The sequence below is a fragment of the Spermophilus citellus genome, assembly GCF_964194105.1.
Source record: "Spermophilus citellus genome assembly, chromosome: 18".
NCBI lineage: Eukaryota > Metazoa > Chordata > Mammalia > Rodentia > Sciuridae > Spermophilus > Spermophilus citellus.
In genome coordinates this window covers 58,570,783-58,592,072 of record NC_138200.1, presented here as the reverse complement: position 1 = coordinate 58,592,072, position 21,290 = coordinate 58,570,783, and the positions used below count along the sequence as shown (strand labels likewise).

At 38.6% G+C, this 21,290-nt stretch overlaps 1 protein-coding gene across 2 annotated transcripts in view; it reads left to right on the top strand.

Moving 5' to 3' along the window:
* Positions 1–21,290, top strand: part of CFDP1 (craniofacial development protein 1) — a 117,451-nt gene that overhangs the window by 26,654 nt on the left and 69,507 nt on the right. For both annotated transcript variants that reach the window (XM_081273565.1, XM_081273564.1), the window contains exon 5: positions 4,923–5,042. In XM_081273565.1, coding sequence (XP_081129691.1) covers positions 4,923–5,042 — 120 coding nt within the window. The remainder of the gene's footprint in view (positions 1–4,922; positions 5,043–21,290) is intronic.

Sequence of the window (21,290 nt, the reverse complement as noted above, 5' to 3'; positions counted from 1 at the left end):
TATATACAAGTCTGTTGCCCCTGTCCAGCACTGGCAGCTGAACTAAGGTCACTCATATGAATTTGTGGTGATGCAAAATAAACACAGACACAAATTACCTTTACACAAGCTTCAGGATGGCTTCCCCCGGCTTTCAGCCTCAAGCTCCCCAAAAGGGAGATCAAGAGGCTAATAAGAGAGAGGGAGCACGTTTGGAAGTGGGCTATTTTTTGGAGGGACACTGTTCTTAGAAAGTTCTGTCCATAAAAGGGCAGAAGGGGTAGGATTACAAGGGAGCAGGTGAGTGTAACTCAACCCCAGCGGGTACGCCTACAGTCTTACTATCTGAGCTGGGACAACACCCAAGTCACCATGAACTGTAGTGATTGGTCAGAGCCTCGTGCTTCAGGATTGGAAGGCATAATCATTCATAGTGGCTGCCCACACAATTCTATTCAGACTTTCTCCAGTTATCTCAGCGATGTCCTTGCTAATTATATGTCTTATGCAGTCCAAGGTTTAACCCAAGATTAAATACTGTATTTGGTCTTTTTTTTGGGGGGGGGGTGTCCCGGGGATTGAACTCAGGGGCACTCAGCCACTGAGCCACAGCCCCCGCCCTTTTTTGTATTTTATTTAGAGACAGGGTCTCACTGAGTTGCTTAGTGCCTTGATGTTGCTGAGGCTGGCTTTGAACTCTTGATCCTCCTACCTCAGCCTCTCTGAGCTGCTAGGAATACAGGCATGTGCCACCCTGCCCGGCTGCATTTGATCTTTTAGGAGTCTACCAGTTTGGCCTGTAATTCTAGCTAGTTGGGAGGCTCAAGGTCAGCCTGGGCAATATATCGAGACCCAGTCTTAAATGAACAGAGAGTCTAGACCATTTGTGTTGCAGAATGCCCCTCAATTTGGATTGTTGCACTGTTTTCTCATGTTTACTTTCAGATTAATTATGTTAGATAAAAACACTATATTAGCAGTGTTTCTCATCCAGCAGGGATATTTACTATTTTAATATATTAAATATTACTAATCACTAATGTTTGTAGTGATAAGTTAAGGCAATATCTGTCAGAATTCTCCATTGCAAGACACCCTTTTCCTTTGTAATTAATCATTTTTGGGACTCATTAAATAATTATTGATGTGAATTAATGATGTATTTTGCCTCCAGAAATCATACTGGAAGCTTTTGCGTTGTCCATTAGTAAGTAGCAGAACACTGACAGTGTTTAATGGTTTAGAAATCCTGTAACAGAAATATAGAAACTGTACTAATGTACCATTAAGAATATAGGTTTCAAAATTTTTGGAAGTTAAGTCTCTCTCAGCTTGGATTATTTCACATGTGTCTTAGGGTACATACGAATACCTAAAGGGGCTGGGATTGTAGCTCAGTGGTTGAGCACTTGCCTCACATGCGTGAAACACTGGGTTCGATCCTCAGCAACATATAAAAAAATAAACAAATAAATAAAACTAAGATAATGTGTCCATCTACAACTAAAAAAAAAAATTTAAAACAAGATACCTAAAGGAAGATTTATTTATAAGTTTCTATATAAAGAGTACAGAAAGTTGATCACTAACTGTTGCTATGAGAAATCATTAAATTTCTGATCAAATTAAATTTTATGTGCTTGTTTATGAATATGATATTTATATATCACAAATGTCTTATTTCGTTTTTGAAAACCAATGCATGGTGATTTTAAATACTGGATGGTTATTAGTGAGTCAACTATTCCCACCTTTTGCCAGAAGAGGGCAGTGATGTGTCTCTATCAAAAAGAAAATAAGGAAATAAGAATGTGGAGGCACTTTTTCCATAAATTACATACTTTCACAAGCATGTGTTTATTTATACTTGAAAAGTAATTAATGCTTATTATTTTAAAAAGTCATATGTTAAAGAAATAAATGACAGGGCAAGTGAAAGTCTTCTATAACTTCTACCCCTAAGGAGAACAAAAACCATTAATTGTTGGCAATTTCTTTTTAAAGCTTAAATTATTTATACTTAAATTTAGGTGTTATAAGGAATCCTCTTGAGGGAACTTGAGAGATCTGAATTTTAATTGACAACCCATATACAGATTTGGTGTGTGGATTTAGCATATCTTTTAATCTCTTGATGTCATTCTGCTTTTTCTTTTTTGTCTTTGTATCAAGTTAAGAGCATTACTACACCTTTAAGAAATGTGAGAAAAAGCTAGTGATGACTGGGAAGAATTTGTAAGTATAAGCATAAGGTAGTGTTAGTACAAAGCTAGTCTTTTAGTTTTTTTAATAACTGTTTTAATTAAATTTGGGGTTTTTGCTGTTTTGTTTTTCCCTACTTGAAAAATATATAGTTTATTTACCTTGGGAAATAGTACTTTTTATCTTTCCCTGTCGTTTAACCAGCTGAGCCAGTTAGCTCAGACTTTCCTAAATGATTCACCTTTTGGAAAAGATAAGTCATGGAAAAGTTTCTCCCCAAATAAAAACTTCAGGAAATACTGAGTGAGAATTAAGTTAAAGTGGAATTTCTACTTAAAATACTTACATTAGTTATTGCTGATAATGGGCCTTTTCCTGTAAGGGTTCCCTCTTGTGTATGAAATGGTTTATAAATTAACTATTCTACTTGAAGGGTTGAAGGGTTTTTTTTGTTTTGTTTATTTTGGTTTTGATTTTGTTTTTTGTTTTGTCTGTTTGTTTGGTGGTGCTGGGGATGGAACCCAGGGTCTCATGTATATAAGCAAGTGCTCTACCCCTGAGCCATATCTCTAGCCCCTTGAAGATATTTTGATAGCCAAATCTATTATTGCTTATTAAAAATGGAGTTCTTCTAGGAATACTATCTGAAGAGTAATCTGGTATTAGTGTCAATTATCAAAAGCCCTGAGAAATGTACCAATTTATGTAACATGTTTTTAGTGAATATGGATAAGAGTTTGACACTAAGAAATAAAGATTTCTCCACATGTTATACATTCTTTATGCCCCCTCTGTGGCGCTATATATCATGTAGCATCACAACTTGATTTCATGGTTGGCTGTCATGCTGGACTGTGAGCTCCTTAAGGGCAGAAGCCATGTTGTATTTCTGTGCACATCCAATATCTTTTTTTTTTTTTTTTTGAGAGAGAGAGACAGAGAGAATTTTATTTTTTAGTTTTCAGCGGATACAACATATTTGTTTGTACGTGGTGCTGAGGATTGAACCCGGGCCGCATGCATGCCAGGCGAGCACGCTACCGCTTGAGCCACATCCTCAGCCCCAACATCCAATATCTTAACATAGTGCCTGCATCTGGTTGCTTTTCAAAAAATGCTTAATTAGGTGCCTGCTACAAAAAGTCATGTCAAGTCTTACAGTAAAACAAGAAAACACAAAACCAAAATGTGTTGCATAAGTGCTGCTTTCCTTTCTCTGTAACTTGGGCCACTTGATCTTCATCTTTTCTTTCATCATTATTTTAAAATTTCACAGTGTTGTGCCTTGATATGATTTTGCTTTGTCAGGTGTTCTGTGGCTTTCCCTAATACTGGGGATTGAACCCAGGGGCGATCTATCACTGAGCCTACATTTCCTGATCTTATGTTTGGTTTTGAGATAGAGTCTCACTAGTTGCCAAGGCTGGCCTGGAATTTGCGATCTTCCTGCCTCAGCCTCCTTGAGTAGGTGGGATTACGGGTGTGCACCACTGAGCCTGGCTTCTGTTTTTTTTTTTTTTTTTTTTTTGTGGAATGTCATCCTTTACTTAAAGGAAATTTTCTTTTATTATCATAACCTCCCAGTTTTCTCTTTTTGAAATTCATAATAGTGGAATTGATGCAGTGACATTAGATGAGGCGAGGATTGGGTAACAAATGAACTCCACACCTCAGTAGCATAATGTAGTATATGTATTTCTTTTTGGTATGACTCCACTATGAGTTGGGTGGCAACACTATCCTCTAGAGCATGTGACCTTAGAAGGTGCTATGGTAAGGGAAGAATGAATCAATAGATTTTTCACTTAATTCTGTTTTAAGAATGGGCTTTAGTCCTTTCCTTTGTGAGTCTGGATTTTCTGTGGTTTTTGTTTCTTCAAAGGGTAACAGGGTCCTGCTGGCTTGGGAGTGGAGGGCAGTAGCCTGTGTATTAAGTTGGAAAAGGGATCTGAGGCCTAGTTTCTCCTGAAACAGACTCTCAGGTGGGTTCAACCTACTTTACTCCTCCACCTTCTTCAAAATTCCTGTCATCTCAATTGAATGAGCTTTTTTTCAGGGTGCTGTCATACAGATTGGCTTGCTTGTTTGGGGCCATTCTGCATGACTGTCAGCCATCTGTTGCTAGAGTGGTGCTGTGTGGCAAACCATGCCAGTCTTGGTGGTAACAACAGTAAACATGCATTTTTTTCCTCATTTGCCTCTGGGTATATGGTGTTTGGCCAATCCTATGTTGGCTACAAGCTTAACCATTATTTTGTGCCACTTGTATACAAGACACAGTACTAGGTTCAGGAATGAGGTGATCCTTAATAAGAAAATTTGTCCTTGAAGGTGAATAGACTTATATTCCCTCAAGGTGGATTTATAGGATTTTCCTATTATTATTCTTGGCCAGTGTTTTTCTGAATGAGTGGTTGAACATGACTCACACATTTTGGTTTTGTATTGTTTACTGTAAGACTGACAAGACTGCCTCTGGAGTGTGCTTCTTGCTGACAGCTGTAACGAGAGGACTTAGGGGGATAAAATTTACATGCATTGTTGTTTTACTTGTTAACTTTAGTCAGTGAAAAAGCTTTTATCTAGAATACTGTAGTAAACTTTTATCCTAAAACTCAACAGCCAGAATTTATTAAAAGCCCTATGATGGATATGTTTCTAGTTCTCATTCTCTTTTTACTAGATTTTGTTTCTCTCTTTATTCCTCTTATGAATTTGATGTCTCCTTTTCCTTGGAACAGGGTAACAAAGGAAGTGGATGCTACATCTAAAGAAGCCAAATCCTTCTTCAAGCAAAATGAGAAAGAAAAACCACAGGCTAATGTCCCTTCAGCTGTGCCGTCACTCCCTGCTGGGTCAGGGTGAGTACTCAAGTCTCAGTCGCAGGTGTACTGGGCACTTTGGAAAAGCTGTTTTCCGTGCAAGGACCTGCCTTAACTGCAGCGCTCATGGCTCCTTTCCTGAGAGAAGGAATTATGCTGCTGAACTATTACACTATGCTGCCTTTGCTGAACTATTTACCAAGATGGAAGAGGCAAAGGAAAATGGGCCATAGGTCTCCTTTAATTCCAGCCTGAAGGAAGCCCTGGTTTACAGTGTTGACCGCAAAGCTGAACATGTAAAGTTTATATTTAAAAATAATAAATTTTGAATGATAATATTTAGCAGTTCATCAGAACTTTGAATGAAGATTTGAGTTGAGTATTCGCTCCCATCCCCCATGACTTCAAAGGAACATAAAAAGGTCAAGCCAGGCACAGTGGCATGTGCCTGTAGTCCCAGCTGCTCAGGAGGCTGCAGCAGGAAGATCACTTGAATCCAGGGGTTCGAGGCCAGCCTGGGCAACATAATAAAACCCTGCCTTAAAGAAAAATGGTGAATCAAAGGTGACTTGTAGATAGTTTTCTTAACATATTGTTTTGAATTTAATGTTTTCTTCCTTTGTATTTTCTATGTAAATTGAATTATCTTTAGCTGAAGACTAGAATTCTTGGTCTTTGTAAAAAATAAAGCATCATAGTAAATAAGAAAGTGGCAGCCTGCAGCCACGAGACTGCACACAGACCGCATCCCCTGCACAGTTCTGATTACCCAGCTGACTCCTGCAGAAATTTCTGTGTTCATAATATCCCTAGATGTTTGGGATAGAACAAGTGTCTCTAAATTGGCTTCTTTGACCCTTACTTCTTCCTTCTGTGTCACTTCTTCCTTCTCTCCAAACTTGTGTTTGGTTCAAATAGTAAATTTTTATTTCTTCTACATTTAAAAAGAAAAAAAAAGAAAAAAGATGATTTTTCTATTAGATGGTGAGCTTTCTAGGGCAGGCCTTTCTAATTTTTGCAGCCCTGACTCTAAACAATCCTGTGTTATGCTGGCATACTCTCTTAGGATGTGTCTGCCCAATCCTGAGTCAAAGGTTTACATGCGAGTCGAGTCATTTATGTGAGAGGTGATTCCAGGAAGCCCCAGAAAAGAGGTGAAAGGGAGAAAGCAGCTGTTTAAGGGTTGTTCTTAAACAGGTTGCTGCTAATAGTGGCTACCACTCAGCCCTGCTGGGAAACTTTGAGACTATGAAGAACAGAGTGAGGCGCCAAGAAGCTCAGATATTTACCCTCCAGTTCTGGCCTGACGTTGGCCAAGAATTGCTTCTGCATGTTCCCTGCGCTCAGTCCTCTGGCCATGAGCTGTAGGTGCTTGGGAGTACAATGATCAGCATGTTCCTTGGTGATTAACGTGGGGCGATGTGGAGGGAGCTCCTTCCACTCTGCTACATTGCCTTGCACCAATCTTTATTTCCTTACCTAATTGTTCTGCACTGGAGCTCCCAGGTAGCAGAAATCAATGGTGTTCAAAGAAATCTCAGAAGGAAAAGGATTTGACTGCTTGCTACCACAGTAAAATTGACACAAAGCAGATGAACGTCTCTATAGAAGAGCAGAACTTAATGGAAATGTGAAGAATTCTCCAGACCTGGCCCTGTTAATGTTCCCTGGGTCAGCATGCCTTCAATCTGTGATCTGCATTTATTAGTTAAAATATTGCTATATTTTATTCTATAAAATATTTATTTTAGTTATTGATGTGCTCCTCCTGGGTGACAAAGATGAACAGTTTTTAGTGGGGGTTGAGATAAAAAGCAAATAGGAATCTATAGGCTGATGAAGTGTGTTTTTAGCCTTTTATTCATTGTATTGTCTGAGGGGGTTCTCTTCAGACCAGTAGCTTTCAGGTAGTATTGTCACCAGAGAAGAGAGATTTCTGAAGAATAGTCCAGGGAATTCCCAGAGAGAAGGGTAGGTAACTTGACTTAGGACCAGCTGCATTCTTGTCATACAAAAATAAAAGAATTTCAGCACCCACCCACCAAAGGCATAGATAAGTTTATTGAGGACTGCTTACCTATTCAAGGGAGAATGTAGGCTATCTCCAAAGGGAGAGAGAACCTCAGACTAAAAAGTCAAAAGACTGCCATCCATAGTAAGGAATACATTCTACATTATGTGCTTTTAAACTCATAAAAATAGATTTGTAAAAAACAGGAATAAAAATTTGGTGAGATGATTTTGTTTTTCAGTATTGGGAATTGAACCCAGCACCTCACACATGCTAGGCAAGCAGTCTGCCACTGAGCTACATCCCTAGCACCCCTTTTTTTAAAAAAAATAAATAAGGTCTTGATATATTGCCTAGGCTGGCCTCAAACTCTTGGACTCTAGCTGGGGGTGCAGCTCAGTTGTAGAGTCCTTGCTTCACATGCACAAGGCCCTGGGTTCTATGCAGCACACAAAAAAACCTCAGCCTCCCGAGTAGTGAGGACTACAGATGTACACTGCTGTGCACTTACTGAAATGATATTTACACTTATTACATATGATTCACTTTGATTTTCTGTTTAGTATGTGTCATTTAAAAAATGTTATTACCCACTGAATTGATTTTGCAGTCTACTATGACTTGAATTTGGCACATATTGCTCTAGGCTACATATGGAATTAGCCTTCAGCAGCTTTTACATAGGTTGCCAGACTTGCATCTGCTATTATTAAACAGGTTTTCTTGGATTTAAAAGTATTGTTATGAAAGTGACCTTAGGATATAACTACCAGATAAAAAAAAGACAAATTGTGTTTCTAGCATAGTTTCAGCTAGCACGGTTTTTACTTCTAGCTTCCATCATATCTCTTACAATAGTCCGTATTGATGCAAAATTCTACATGGAAAGTATATATTTCAGAAAGTACTCTGCAGAGTATGGAGACAGTTAGGGGAGAGAGAAATGGCAGCTTGACAGTCAGCTTGGGTAAACTTCTGGGTTGCTCACATGAAAATCTCTCTCTCCCTGTTCCTGTATTCTTGCTGCCTTTCTAAAATAAGAAATCTGCTGAGATGATATCTGTATCAGGGAGACCCAGCAGGAAACAGATGGTATCCTCAAATTCCGATACTTTGAGGAGAGCTTAATAACTCACAAAGTAATGGAAAAACCACAGGGACAGGAATAGTGTGGTATCCCTGGGGCTAGTAATAATGAGACTCCATTGGATCTGTAGGCCCAAAGGGGCAAGAGAAGGGAACAGTCATTGGCAGTGGAAGACAAGATTATGTGGAATGGGCTTACCCCACAGGAGCTGAGATCTTCAGCCGGGCCATGGACCCTCCCAGGGAAAAGGAAAGGGAACATAGGTTCAGATATCCTTTTCTTCTCTCCCTCCTATCTCTTGCCAGGATATTTCATTGCCCATTGCAGGTTGTTAGAGGAAAAATTACTCTGACACTTATTAAAATAGTCAGGAAGACTTGATTGAGAACTTGTTTTGATAGGTATCAAGATTAAAAGAGCTCAATTCTGTTATGTACAAAGATAGCAGAAAGGAGAGCCACTGGGTGGAAAAGTACTAAGAGGGTAGAGGGATTCTTGCTAAAGGCAGGTACGGTGATTGAATTATAAATGTAGGGGATTCTCTCTAAACTGACTTAGCAGGACTCCTTCTAAAACTGGGCATGCCCAGCAAGGACAGGAGTCAACATCTAGGCTTAGTTGAGAATAGGAGTGAGAGGAGTCTGGCTATAGTTTGATTAAGGAAAATTGTTTCTACAGGGCAAGTTTCTGGGGCAGAGAGGACAAGGGAGTGGGCATAGAGGGAATCTGATAATTATACCAGGAACTGTTCCAGGGAGCTATTCCAGGGAAATATTTTTTAGTAGATGAAGGAACTGCTGACTTCTTTATAAAGAAGGTAAAGTGAAGTTTGACCAAAATCAATTTCTTTGAAAGCTATAATGGAACATTACGGATTATAAGGATATGTCTACCAAATGCCTGATTAAAAGTCCTCAGAGTTGTGCATGAAAATGGGGATACATTTAATTATGATACAGTGTGTCTTGAATTTCTGATAAATCCAGAATGACCTTCAAGATTGGCCTGCCCGTTTTTCTGAAATGCATTTTGAAAAGCTTTTATGATTGCAATTATGCTTGTAAAGAGACACTGCCAAGAGAATTCACTTGCTCTGGGGTGTCGAGTGGACTCATTTTGTCAGTGCAAACATTGGGATCTTCTGCAGACTTCACATGCAGAGCATGGGGAGGTGTTTTCAGGGAAGAATCTACTGGCATAATCTAATATATTAAAAGAAATAAATGCTTGGTGCAGTGGTGCATGCTTGTAATCCCCGCGGCTCAGGATTCAAAGCCAGCCTCAGCAACTTAGTGAGGCCCTAAGCAACCTAGCAAGAAATAAAAAATAAAAAGGGCTGGGATGTAGCTCAGTGGTTAAGCACTCCTGGGTTCAATTCCCGGTACCAAAAAATAAATCAATAAAAAATAAATTTAAATATATATATATTTCTTCATGTAGTAAAATATTTTTCCATTGACATTTTCACTTTGGGAGCTGCTTTACTTTATAGAAATTACACAACAGAAACACTTTGTTTATTTTCCTTTTCTCTAAACAGATTTAAGCAATACAGGAAGGCCAAAGCAGAAGAGTAAAACATCCTGTCCCACATCTTTTGCTAGCAAATAAGAACAGATTCAGAGGAACAAATGTTTGTAACTGGAAATGCATTTCCTCCACATGTTTAAAATAGCACACTGCTTAGACTATAAAAAGCCAAAGTTTATGCTTTGAGAACGGAGTAAACTGTCTTTTAATTAGAGGCCGGAATCAGACTACAAGAAGTACACTGTCTGTGTTTGGTGATAGAAAGCACAGTGCTTACTTGGTGTGTCTAAATTCCCATGGTCTTGTCATCCCAAGCCCGCTATCACCTCTTCCCCCACACCTTCAGTCCTTTTTACTACCTCTTCTGTTCACTACCTGCACTCAGCTTCTGCCAGCATGTACTAGTAACTGCTTGACCAGGCTTCAGCCCCTCATTTGCTACATTTGCTTTCAACCTGGCATTTATTACTTATCCTGTTAGTCTTCAAATTTTATAATCCTAACTGTAGGAATTGACTGAGGATGTGGCTTGCTGGTAGAGCACTTGCCTGGCATGCCAGAGGCCTGGGTTTGCTCCCCAGGCATTGAGGGCCTGCTGTTTAGCCTCCTCCTTAAAGATTGGGAATGACCTAGAGTAGTAAAACCTACTATTTTCACATGTGGTTTTCTCTTGTCATCTTGGTTTCTTGAGCAAAGAAAAATGCCTTACTGTTGAATTTCAAACAACCTTATGGGTGGTGTCAGTTTAAGCAGTGTTTGTCCCAGTGGTGGATAGAATTCTTCATAGTGCTATACTTATGATTAAGACCCATACTAGCTGGGCGCAGTGACACACACCAGTAATCCCAGTGGTTCCAGAGGCTGAGATAGGAGGATCACAAGTTTAAAACCAACCTCAACAAAAGCAAGATGACTGAGCAACTCAGTGAGACTCTGTCTCTAAATAAAATACAAAATAGGGCTGGGGATGTGGCTGAGTGGTTGAGTACCCCCCAAGTCCAATCCCTGGTATACCCCCATCCCCCAAAAAAGACCCAGGCCTGACCCAGTGGTTGGCCAGTTTTTAGTGTATTTGCCCAGTCCCAGAACCTTTGCTTTGTGCAACAGTCTTCTGTCTGAGCAGTTGACTGATCTCTCCCACTCCCCTTGAGTGAGTCAACATAAATTTTACTTATGGTGTTTGTTTTGTTTTCTTGTTTTTAGTTTTAGGTGGACACAATTTTTATTTTAATTTTATGTGGTCCTGAGGATTAAACCTAGTGCCCCATGCTTGCTAGGTGAACACTCTACCACTGAGCCACAACCCCAGCTCATACTCATGGTTTTAAGTTTCAAAATTTCTCAGTATATTGTCTTTTGATACAGAACATTAACCATTTCACGTAAAGTAATAAAAATCAGACACAATGTAGGGAAGAAATGTTTCTAATGTTCAATTAGAATCTCTTGTTATGATGATGAAACAATCAGATATCTAGCCTATGGTGATTTGATTGGTTGATTGCATTACTGGGGATCAAACCCAGAATGCTTGCATGCTATGCAAGGGCTCTACCACTGAACCATATCTTCAGCCCAAGGGCCTCTAACCTTTGAAGGATTGCTGTCATGTTGTTGGGAGTGTGTTTTTTAAAACAGGACCTAATTTTTGCTAAAAAGGGAAGAGGGGGCTCTAGATTATTCAACAGCAATTACATTTATATTAACAACAACAAAAAGAGCTACCTTTGAATCTGACATCATTTCCTGGTTTGATCCTTTTGTGAGACTCATGATCAGTTGGCATGAGCCCATGTACCTGGGGAATAGATCTGCATGTGAGGTCATATGATGCAAGAGAATGGCCATTCCAAAAGGAAATCCCGCTTGTTTCAAAAGAGTAACTGTTATGAGTGAGGGCTTATTGCTAAATATTGTAATAGTTAAGGTAATTAGAGCAGCTGAGTACGGGGCCTCACACCTGTAATCCCAGCAATTTAGGAGGCTGCGGGCAGGAGGATTGAGAGTTCAAAGGCAGCCTCAGCAGCTGGTGAGATGCTCTAACAGCTTAATGAGACCCTATCTCAAATAAAAAGGGCTGGCTTGGTATGTGGTTCAATGGTTAAGTGCCCCTGAGTTCAATCTCCAGTCCTTTCTCCTCCCAAAAGGGGAAAGAGAAAGAATTAGACGAAGGCAAATTTTTCAGCAAACATGACCTATGATTTTTTTTTTAAATTTAGAAGTGATTTTCTTTAAGGGAAGAAATGATGTCAGTTTAATACTTTATAATGGGTTGTACTCTTTTTTCTTAAAAACTGCTTTATTGCGATATAATTCATATATTGCATAATTCACCCATTTAATTGATACCCATGGCATATCCACAGGGTTGCACATTCATAGTGCTATGCAGCCATGATCATTTTTATCACCCCCAAAAGAAACCCTGAACCTCTTAGAAGAAGTCACTCTTCAGCCCTATCCCTGTCCCCATCCCCACCTCCACACTCTCACCACTCCCAGTCAATCATTAATCTACTTTCTGTGTCTAGATTTGCTTATTTGGACTTTTCATATGGTTGGAATCCTGACATATTCCCCCCCCACCCCCGGAGGTTGGTGACTTTATTATCATCCTTTTTTTTTTTTTTTTTTAGAATTTCTTTTTTTTTTAATTGGTTGTTCACAACATTACAAAGCTCTTGACATATCATATTTCATACATTAGATTGAAGTGGGTTATGAACCCCCAATTTTACCCCAAATGCAGATTGCAGAATCACGTCGGTTACACATCCACAATTTTACATAATGCCCTATTAGTAATTGTTGTATTCTGCTACCTTTCCTATCCCCTACTATCCCCCCTCCCCTCCCCTCCCATCTTCTCTCTCTATCCCATCTACTGTAATTCATTTCTCTCCTTGTTTATTTTCCCATTCCCCTGACAACCTCTTATATGTAATTTTGTATAGCAATGAGGGTCTCCCTTCATTGGAATCCTATCATATTTGTCCTTTGGTGTCTGGCTCTTTGACTTAGCATATGCTTTCAGGGTCCATCCATCTTGTAACATTTATCTCTGCTTCATTCTTTTTTATGTTTTTTTTATTCATACAGTAGAATGAATAATCTTTCATGATATGACTGTACCATGTTTAATTTATCCTTTCACTAGTTGGTGGACATAGATAGTGTGGTTTCTAGTTTGGGGCTGTTATGAACAAATGTTTCTGTGAACTGTTGTATACAAATTTTTATATGGTTATCTTGAGTATGTAACTAGGAGTGGAATTGCTGGCTTATGTGGTAACTTGGACAGCCTCTTGAGTAGGAGAACGAGCCATAAGGGAAAGTTCAGGAGCGCAGCTTAGGGGTAAGGTGCCTTTTGTGCCTCAGCTTCTTCCGTTGTCACATCTCTGAAGCACATAGCTTTATATGTAAGCTCCAGCTGTCAGATAAAGAGACCAATGAAAAAACTATAAAATCCAGTAATGCTATAAAACAATGATGAGGGAAGAGAAAAAAAGCAGTTTTCTCCGTCCAAGTTAATTCTGGAAGTAATAAGAGGGAATTAAGTCTTTTGGTTTGTTTCCAAAATCAGCTTCAAGCTTTCTACTCTGTGAGATTTCCTAGTTGATGACATTTCTGGATTTTAGTTTAGTTGACTCACAGCTGGCCCTGTCCTAATTTTATTACTGTTTGTAAATAGATATTCTTGATCTTCCCACTGAATTTTGAATTAAACTTCGTTATTTGTATCGGATGTGGTGCTGCCAATAGGATGTGTTCAGAAATGTGTGGTAAGGTAAGATGGTTTTTTTTTTTTTTTTTTTTTTGTCATAATGACTCAAGGAAGCCACTGGTACTTAGTGGATGTGAGGTCATATGATGCAAGAGATGTTAAATGTCCTGCATTGCTAACGTAGTTTGGGTATAGAATACTTTTCCTTTCCCAAATGTCAGCTGTAAAGCTGTAACCGCTTTTCCTTCAGCTTCAGGGCTGTAATTCAAAAAAACTGACAGTTCATGAGCCAGATCTGTCTCTCCTGTTTTTTTGGGGGGAAGGGGGTTGTTTGTTTGTTGATTTATTTATTTTTTTGTACTGGGGATTGAACCCTGGGGTACTATACTTCAGAACTACATTCTCAACTCTTTTCTTATTTATATTGACACAAGGTCTCATTAAGTTGCCCAAGCTGGTCTCGAGCTTGAGATCCTCATGCCTCAGTCTCCTAAATCACTGGATCTGTATATGTTTTTATTTGGTCAGTATGTTGATTTTTAAATGTGTGGACTTATGGGTTTTTTTGAGAGATGAGAAGTTTTGCTACTGTCTTTCTTTTCTACTGCAAAAATGGGTTGATGCAGAATACCTTGAGTTCAGCCTTTCTTTGTCCTTAATTGGCAGTGTCACTCCTTAGCTCTTACAGGAAGCTGTTTCTCCCAAGTTTAGGGTGACATGTTTCCCTTGAATGCCCATGTGAGTTTCCTTTTGGAAACAATTTGCTTTCTAGAATTAAAAGAATTTCATCATCCTTTTAAAAAGAATAAATACTTCCTATTTGTTAACTGCTGAGTCACATTTAAGGCATGGTGCTAAGTGTTTTCCCTGCATTAATTCATTTAGTCAACATAAACACTTAAGAGGTAGGTGCTACCTCTTACTGCGTCCACAGTTGAACTTCGTGCCCATTTCACAAATCAGGACACTGAGGCTTAGAGAGACTTAAAGGAACACTTAACTTGTTGGGGTTACAGAGTTGATGATTACTGGAGCCAGAACTCTAGTCCAGATCCATTTGAGAACAAAGCCTGAGCTCTTTCCATGCAACTGCTCTTTCTTGCCCTCCTGTTTGATCCTGTTTGGTCCTGTTTGTTTGTTAAAAGAATCTCCCAACTTTATAACTAATGAGGGAGACTTTGAAGGCTAGTGTGTAATTCCTTTATAAGTCTTTTTTCCTTTAATTATGGTTAAACCCAAGTTTTCTGTATTGTATTTCCATATGATTTCTGCTTCATAAAATTGAAGGAGGGCTGGGAATGTGGCTCAGGCGGTAGCGCGCTCGTCTGGCATGCGTGCGGCCCGGGTTCGATCCTCAGCCCCACATACCAACAAAGATGTTGTGTCCACCGAGAACTAAAAAATAAATATTAAAAATTCTCTCTCTCTCTCTCCCGGGTTCGATCCTCAGCACCACATACCAACAAAGATGTTGTGTCCGCCAAGAACTAAAAAATAAATATTAAAAATTCTCTCTCTCTCTCTCCTCTTTCACTGTCTCTTAAAAAAAAAAAATTGAAGGACTGGGGGCTGGAGTTGTGGCTCTCAGTGGTAGAGCACTTGCCTAGCATGTGTGAGGCCCTGGGTTCGATTCTCAGCATGTGTGAGGCCCTGGGTTCGATTTGTAAATAAATGAATAAAGTAAAGATCCGTCAACATCTAAAAAAATATTTTTTAAAAAATTGAAGGACTGGAACATTTCTAAGGTGAGTTCTCAGTGTGTTTGTATGTTGATATCTGTTAACAACAGTAAAGCTGTGGACAAGATGTGATCTGGCACCAGGGGAATAATGACTGTTGCTCTTCCCATATGATGGCCAACTCCTGCAGGGATTGAATCATACACTGTGGGCAGCTTATGTGAGGGTTGTTCTAGGGGAGTCAAATAAGAGATGCCTGGCCCAACTTGGGTTAAGTGTATTTCTTCTGGCAGCCACTTGTTCCAGGATATGACAAACTAGAGATAGCTTTTAAAAGGATGCTTCAGCCCAGTATGGTGGTGGCACATATGCGTAATCCCAGCTCTGGGGAGGCTGAGACAGGAGGACTGCAAGTTTGAGACCAGTCTGGGTAACTTAGCCAGACCCAATCTAAAAATGAAAAATAAAAGGGATTGGGAATGTAGTTCAGTGGCAGAGCACCCCTAAACTTTTTTTTTTTTTTTTTTTTTGGTGCCTCAAAAAAGAAAAATCCTATTTAGAGACTAGTGGTAGTGAAGTAAATGGTTTTGCAACCCAGGTAATACTACTGCTGTTGTCTTACCTTTCAGCTGTGGAATGGTGAACTGTGTTGGAGCAAGAATGCCCATGTTCTTCAGTGAGTGCTAATACTCCATTTGGTCTTAGCCTTTTTTTGTTTTTTTTTTGCTTAGCATGCACAAGGTCCTTGGTTCAATCCCCAGCACCCTCCAGAAATTAAATTGAATTAGACTAAAACATACCTTCATAAGTTTGTTGCAAATACGTAGAGAATAGATTTGAAATTAAATAAAGAAAATAATTCTTTAAAGATAAATAGTTTTGAATATTTTGAATCTGTTAATGGTGATTTTATTTACCTTCTTGATTCAGACATATTGTTCCAGCCAAGCTAGTATTGAGAGATGTATGAATGGGGAGACTAGTGATATTCTTTTGAAAATGGGGCAGAGGGGTTGATACTTAACATTTGGATCAGGAACTGAAGTCTCTGCCAGAGTGAGCATTTAAGTGAGATGCCAAACATTGGAAAGCTTTCAAAGCAAAAACTTTTTCATTTGTAGTTACCAGGATGGGGTAATGTTTGACAATTTAGATTGGATACCTACAGCAAATACAATGAATCTAGGAAGTGTCACTAATGGTTTTCAGAGTCGTCCACAGTTGAACAAATTCTAGTGTTCTTAGAAGGAAAATCTTATAAGGAAATGAACTTTATTACACACGGCAGCCTTTTTCCTTTATTCTTATTCTTGAATTATAGTCCCAACAAGTTTCAAAAAGAAAAAAAAAACATGGTTTTAAGAGTGAGATGTTTATCTGTATTTTAAACTTGTAAAACTAATTCTCTATATTTTCTTACACTTTTGACCATTCTGGATTTCTCTTGGTGTAAAAAATGAGTCATTTAAGCACTTTTGGTGCTTCTTGGGTGTGTAGAAGAGAAGAGTCAAAGTGTTTATTCAGTATAATAATAGACAGTTATTTAGGAATAAAAATGTGAAGGCCCTCATTTAAGGAGAGTTGTGATGCTCTGGGAATGAAGAGAAAATTCTAATTAACTTTGTAACATTTATTTGTTGGTAGTTACTTCTTCATGGACTTTGCCTTTTAGTGTGCACTAGAGGGCAGAGTTCTCCCTGAAAAGATAGCTCTCAGAAACCTGAAACATTTCTAAGACACATGTATGAGTGTGGTATGTTTTTATTTTCTGATTAGGGTCATTTCTTGATATGAGATTCATTTGTTCTATGCAGTTTTTTCATTTTTATTAGAATTTGTTTTCAACCCTACATATGTGTTTGTTTATTAGAGAAAGATTTTTTTCCCTCTCATTTTTGTCCTTGAGATGCAAAAGTGTTTTTGTTGTTTGTGGGTTTACTTTTTAAATTACATACAAGAAAGTAAAAATGACCTATATTCTTACCGCTTAAATTTTTTCAGGAAAAAAAAAAAAAGGTCTCTTTTTTCATTTCTGCCTGCCTAATTCTTTATTCCCAGCCCCAGAGGCTAATAGTTTTGTGCTTTTGTTAACTGCTTATCAGTTGTATGCAGATCCTTCTCTGTGCCATTTTAACATATTGTATTGATACATACAGTTAAGGAAAAAATGCACTCAGTCTGTCTATATTGGTCTGCAACTTTTTTTTTTTTTTTTTTTTTTTTTGTGGTGCTGGGGATGGAACCCAGAGCCTTGTGCGTGCAAAGCACTCTGCCAACTGTGCTATATCCCCAATCCTGCAACTTATATTTTTATCTAACAGACACTCTTGGATATCTTTCCAGGTTTAGTATAAAAATCTTGTTTCCTTTTTTAATACTTACTTGGTACTCCATTTTGTGAACGTACCAAAATTTGAGTGGCCCTTCCCTTCCTGATGAATATTTAGTTTTCCAGACTTTACAGTTAAGAATAATTCTGTAATAATCCTTGATCATATATTTTTATGTTCTCATTCTGTCATTTCTGGTGGCAATCTTAGAAGGGAGATTGCTAGGCCATTAGATGTGTGCATTTTAAATTCTAACAGAGGTAGCCAAAAGTAATACCGATTTACCCATATTACATGAGAGTGCCTATTTCCAATACCATCACCAGCATCCATCAGGATATTCTCTATAATCACTATATCAACCAAAACCTCTTAACATGCTTATCTGAGTTGTGCCTTACAATTTCCACTCCGTTGAAAACCTCTACTGAAAATAGACTTTTATTTCAAAAATTAAACTAATGCTACATTTTTGTGCATTTGTTAAGTGTTTATAGAATGAATACATTAGATTTGGGTATTGTAGCTGTATCAAATCATCAAAGTAAATTCTCAATTTAAGTTCAGGTTTTAAAAAATGATCTGTATCTTATGAACACTAAGAGAAATTATGAGCCACTTTAGGTACTGTATAGTATTGATCCTTTGTGTTGAAAGTTACTATCCCCCAAATTTCTTTCTTTCTTTTTTTTTTTTTTAGAGAGAGAGAAAGAGAGAGAATTTTTTAATATTTATTTTTTAGTCTTTGGCAGACACAACATCTTTGTTTGTATGTGGTGCTGAGGATCGAACCCGGGCCGCACGCATGTCAGGCGAGCGCGCTACCGCTTGAGCCACATCCCCAGCCCACTATCCCCCAAATTTCTAATGTGAGTAAAGAATGTTCATTCAAAGCATGACTATCAGCGATTCATGTATTCTGGCAAAGTTCTGATAAAGGAATCTTAATACCATTTTGTGGATGGCTGTGATTATATATGATTATACAGAAAGATTCATATTAAATAAATATTTCTGTTTTGATTGGAGAATTTTTCTTATTAGAGAGGCTGAGCAGCTGTGTTCCAATTATTTTGGTTAGGGATTGAAAAATCAGACTGGTCTGAAATCTGTCACTTACTATATTTGGTCACTTAGTCCTGGATTCTTGCCAAAGTTGTTATTCAAGTGAACCTATGATAAAATTCAGCTGAAATAATTTAAAACTAGGCTAGTATTTCCATATCACTAAGAAAATTGCAGCCTAGGCGAACATACGTATTTAGACTTAATAATCTGGATGTTTAAGATCATTATAAAAAAGTCACAGCCTTTTGATAATTAGCTTGCTTGAATTTGAATGTTGTACATTGTCAGTGGTTGCTACTTTGAGGGTGAGCAGGAAAAGCCCATGTTTTGCATTGATTTCTGCTTTGAGTTGAGATTCTTTAGGTCTAGCTGCTTGAGTGATGGCATGCTATGGGAGGTGGAAGCCAAAGGAGGAGTTTTCTCTACAGCCAGATAGTGCATGACATGACTTGTTTGGACCAAAAGTGAGATCTGGTAAGATCCAAGGAGTACCAAGTACAAATCACTCTTATCTTGGTTGCTTGTATGGAGTGACTACCTTCAAAGGAAAGATTTGAGGAAAAGTTTCGTTTAAGATGGAATCCACATCATCGGGTCTGCTTCCCAGCATGTTTCTGTGTTGTGCCCTGGGCTAACTAATCCAGGCTTTTTACAGCATTTCAGAAAGTCACCCCATTTTGTCCAGGTTAGATCAGTTATTGACTTAAGTTTCTCAGTGCTGGCATGGTGAATGAAGCCAGCTTTCCTATTGGGGTATCTTGAGTCAGTTGTTTTTTTACAGTATCATGCAGCCTAAGCCAGGCAAAAGTTCAGCTGTGTGAAGGCCTGGGATTAAGTTGTATTTCTCAGAAGTGGGTATGAATTTATTTCTTCTAGGTGTCCTGGTTAAAGGACCTAGAATTGTAGCTCAGTGGTAAAGTGCTTGAGCATCGGGCCCTGGGTTCAATCCCCAACTCTGAAAAAGGGTGGGAGGGAAGGATCTACATGTTCTAGTTATGTTGTTTTCTTAGTTTGGACTTCCTGGATCATTCGTGTACTATAATTTTGAACCCCAAATCTATATGAGTGATAAACTCACAATTCTATTTTCAGAAGAGACTTTCCCTACTCCACTACAACCTAACCAAAGACAAACTTTCTTGTTTGCTCCCTGGGCTAGTAGGTGAATTTTTTCCCCATTCTGTCCTTTCATTGAGGATGCATAGTTTCCACTTTAGTTAGGATTTTAGTTCCAGTTCCCTACCTTTTGTAAACCCAAGGCCAAGACTTTGTTCATGTGGCTAACGAAACCCAAGCCCGGAAGTTATTAAAAGTCTTCCCCCCCTTCCGCCTCACCCCCCTCAGCTCATGTGGTACTACTGCGGTTTTCAGTTCCTTCTTTGAGTCTAGCACCTGGGGTTTTCCCTTTCTTTTTTGCGAGTTTAGCTATACATTTTAAATATTTTTAAATATATTTTGTCTAGCATTCCTGTGTCTTTTTCTGGAAGATATTTAGATTATCTTAAGTATCTCTCTCTTGCCTAAAATATGAGCTCTTTTGTTTAAGGGTAGAGATACCCTTTTTGGGTGTGTGGGGGGGGGGCGGGTTTGGTTGGTTGGTTGGTTTCCCAGCATCTAGTACAGAATTTTAAAGTTTTTCGTTGCATTTGACAAATTTGAAGAGACTTAAAGGGAACGTTATCTTTCTATTGTGCACATAGGAAGGAATAGTCAATATCCTTTTTTTTTTTTTAAAGAGAGAGTGAGAGAGGGGGGAGAGAGAGAGAGAATTTTTAATATTTTTATTTTTTAGTTCTCAGCGGACACAGCATCTTTGTTTGTATGTGGTGCTGAGGATCGAACCCGGGCCGCACGCATTCCAGGCGAGCGCGCTACCGCTTGAGCCACATCCCCAGCCCAGTCAATATCCTTTTGAAATACATTTGATGACTTTTCTTTCTTGAGCAATGTGAGGAGCTTCTTTTAGCCAAGCCCTATTGATTTTCATCATTAAAATATTTTATAACTTAAATTTTTGTTGCTTTTCTTCTCTTTTGAGCTATATTTACATTGTCCCCTCTGCTGTTTTTCTCTGTTCTAGTTAGAAACAAAATACCCAAGATTTTTTTAAGTTATAATTGGACACATACCTTTATTTTATTTATTTATTTTTATGTGGTGCTGAGGATCGAACCCAGGGCCTCTCACATGCTAGGCGAGCGATGTACCACTGAGCCACAATCCCAGCTCCCTTTTTTTTTTTTTTTTTTTTTTTTTTGGTGGTGCTAGGGGATCACACCAGGGCTTCATGCATGCTAGGCAAATGCCTCACCATTGAACTACACCCCCAACCCTAAGAATATTTAACTCTAAAACATGAATTTGCTTGCTTGAAATTCCCTTCATCCATATCAGTCTATATAAATTCTATTTGGCTTTTTTTAATGACTCTTGAAAATCTTTACCTATCATTATTGGAACCTTTTTGTTTGTTTAGCATCTGATTCCTTTAGAAATCTTCAAGAAACCTCATAGATGCCACTCTTGATGGGCGCAGGAGGCATGAATCAAAATATTTGATTTCCTAGCTCCTTTGCATCTAGTTCTTAGTCACAGTCCTCAGCTTTAACATTACACCTCAGCCTAGGACTTTGAGTCCAGGGCTGCTGAGGCAGAGGGAAGGAACACTGAGAATTTTCTTGGGCCCTTGAGGGTGCTGGCTGCCTAGGTCTGTATATGATTTAGGTCATTGATTTGGCCTCTGAACTTGATTCTTAAGTCCTCCTAGATTTTTAAAGTAAACCAATACCTTTAAAAAAAAAACTTTTATTTTGAGAGATTATTGACTTACACAGTTATAAAATAACAGAGATCCCTTG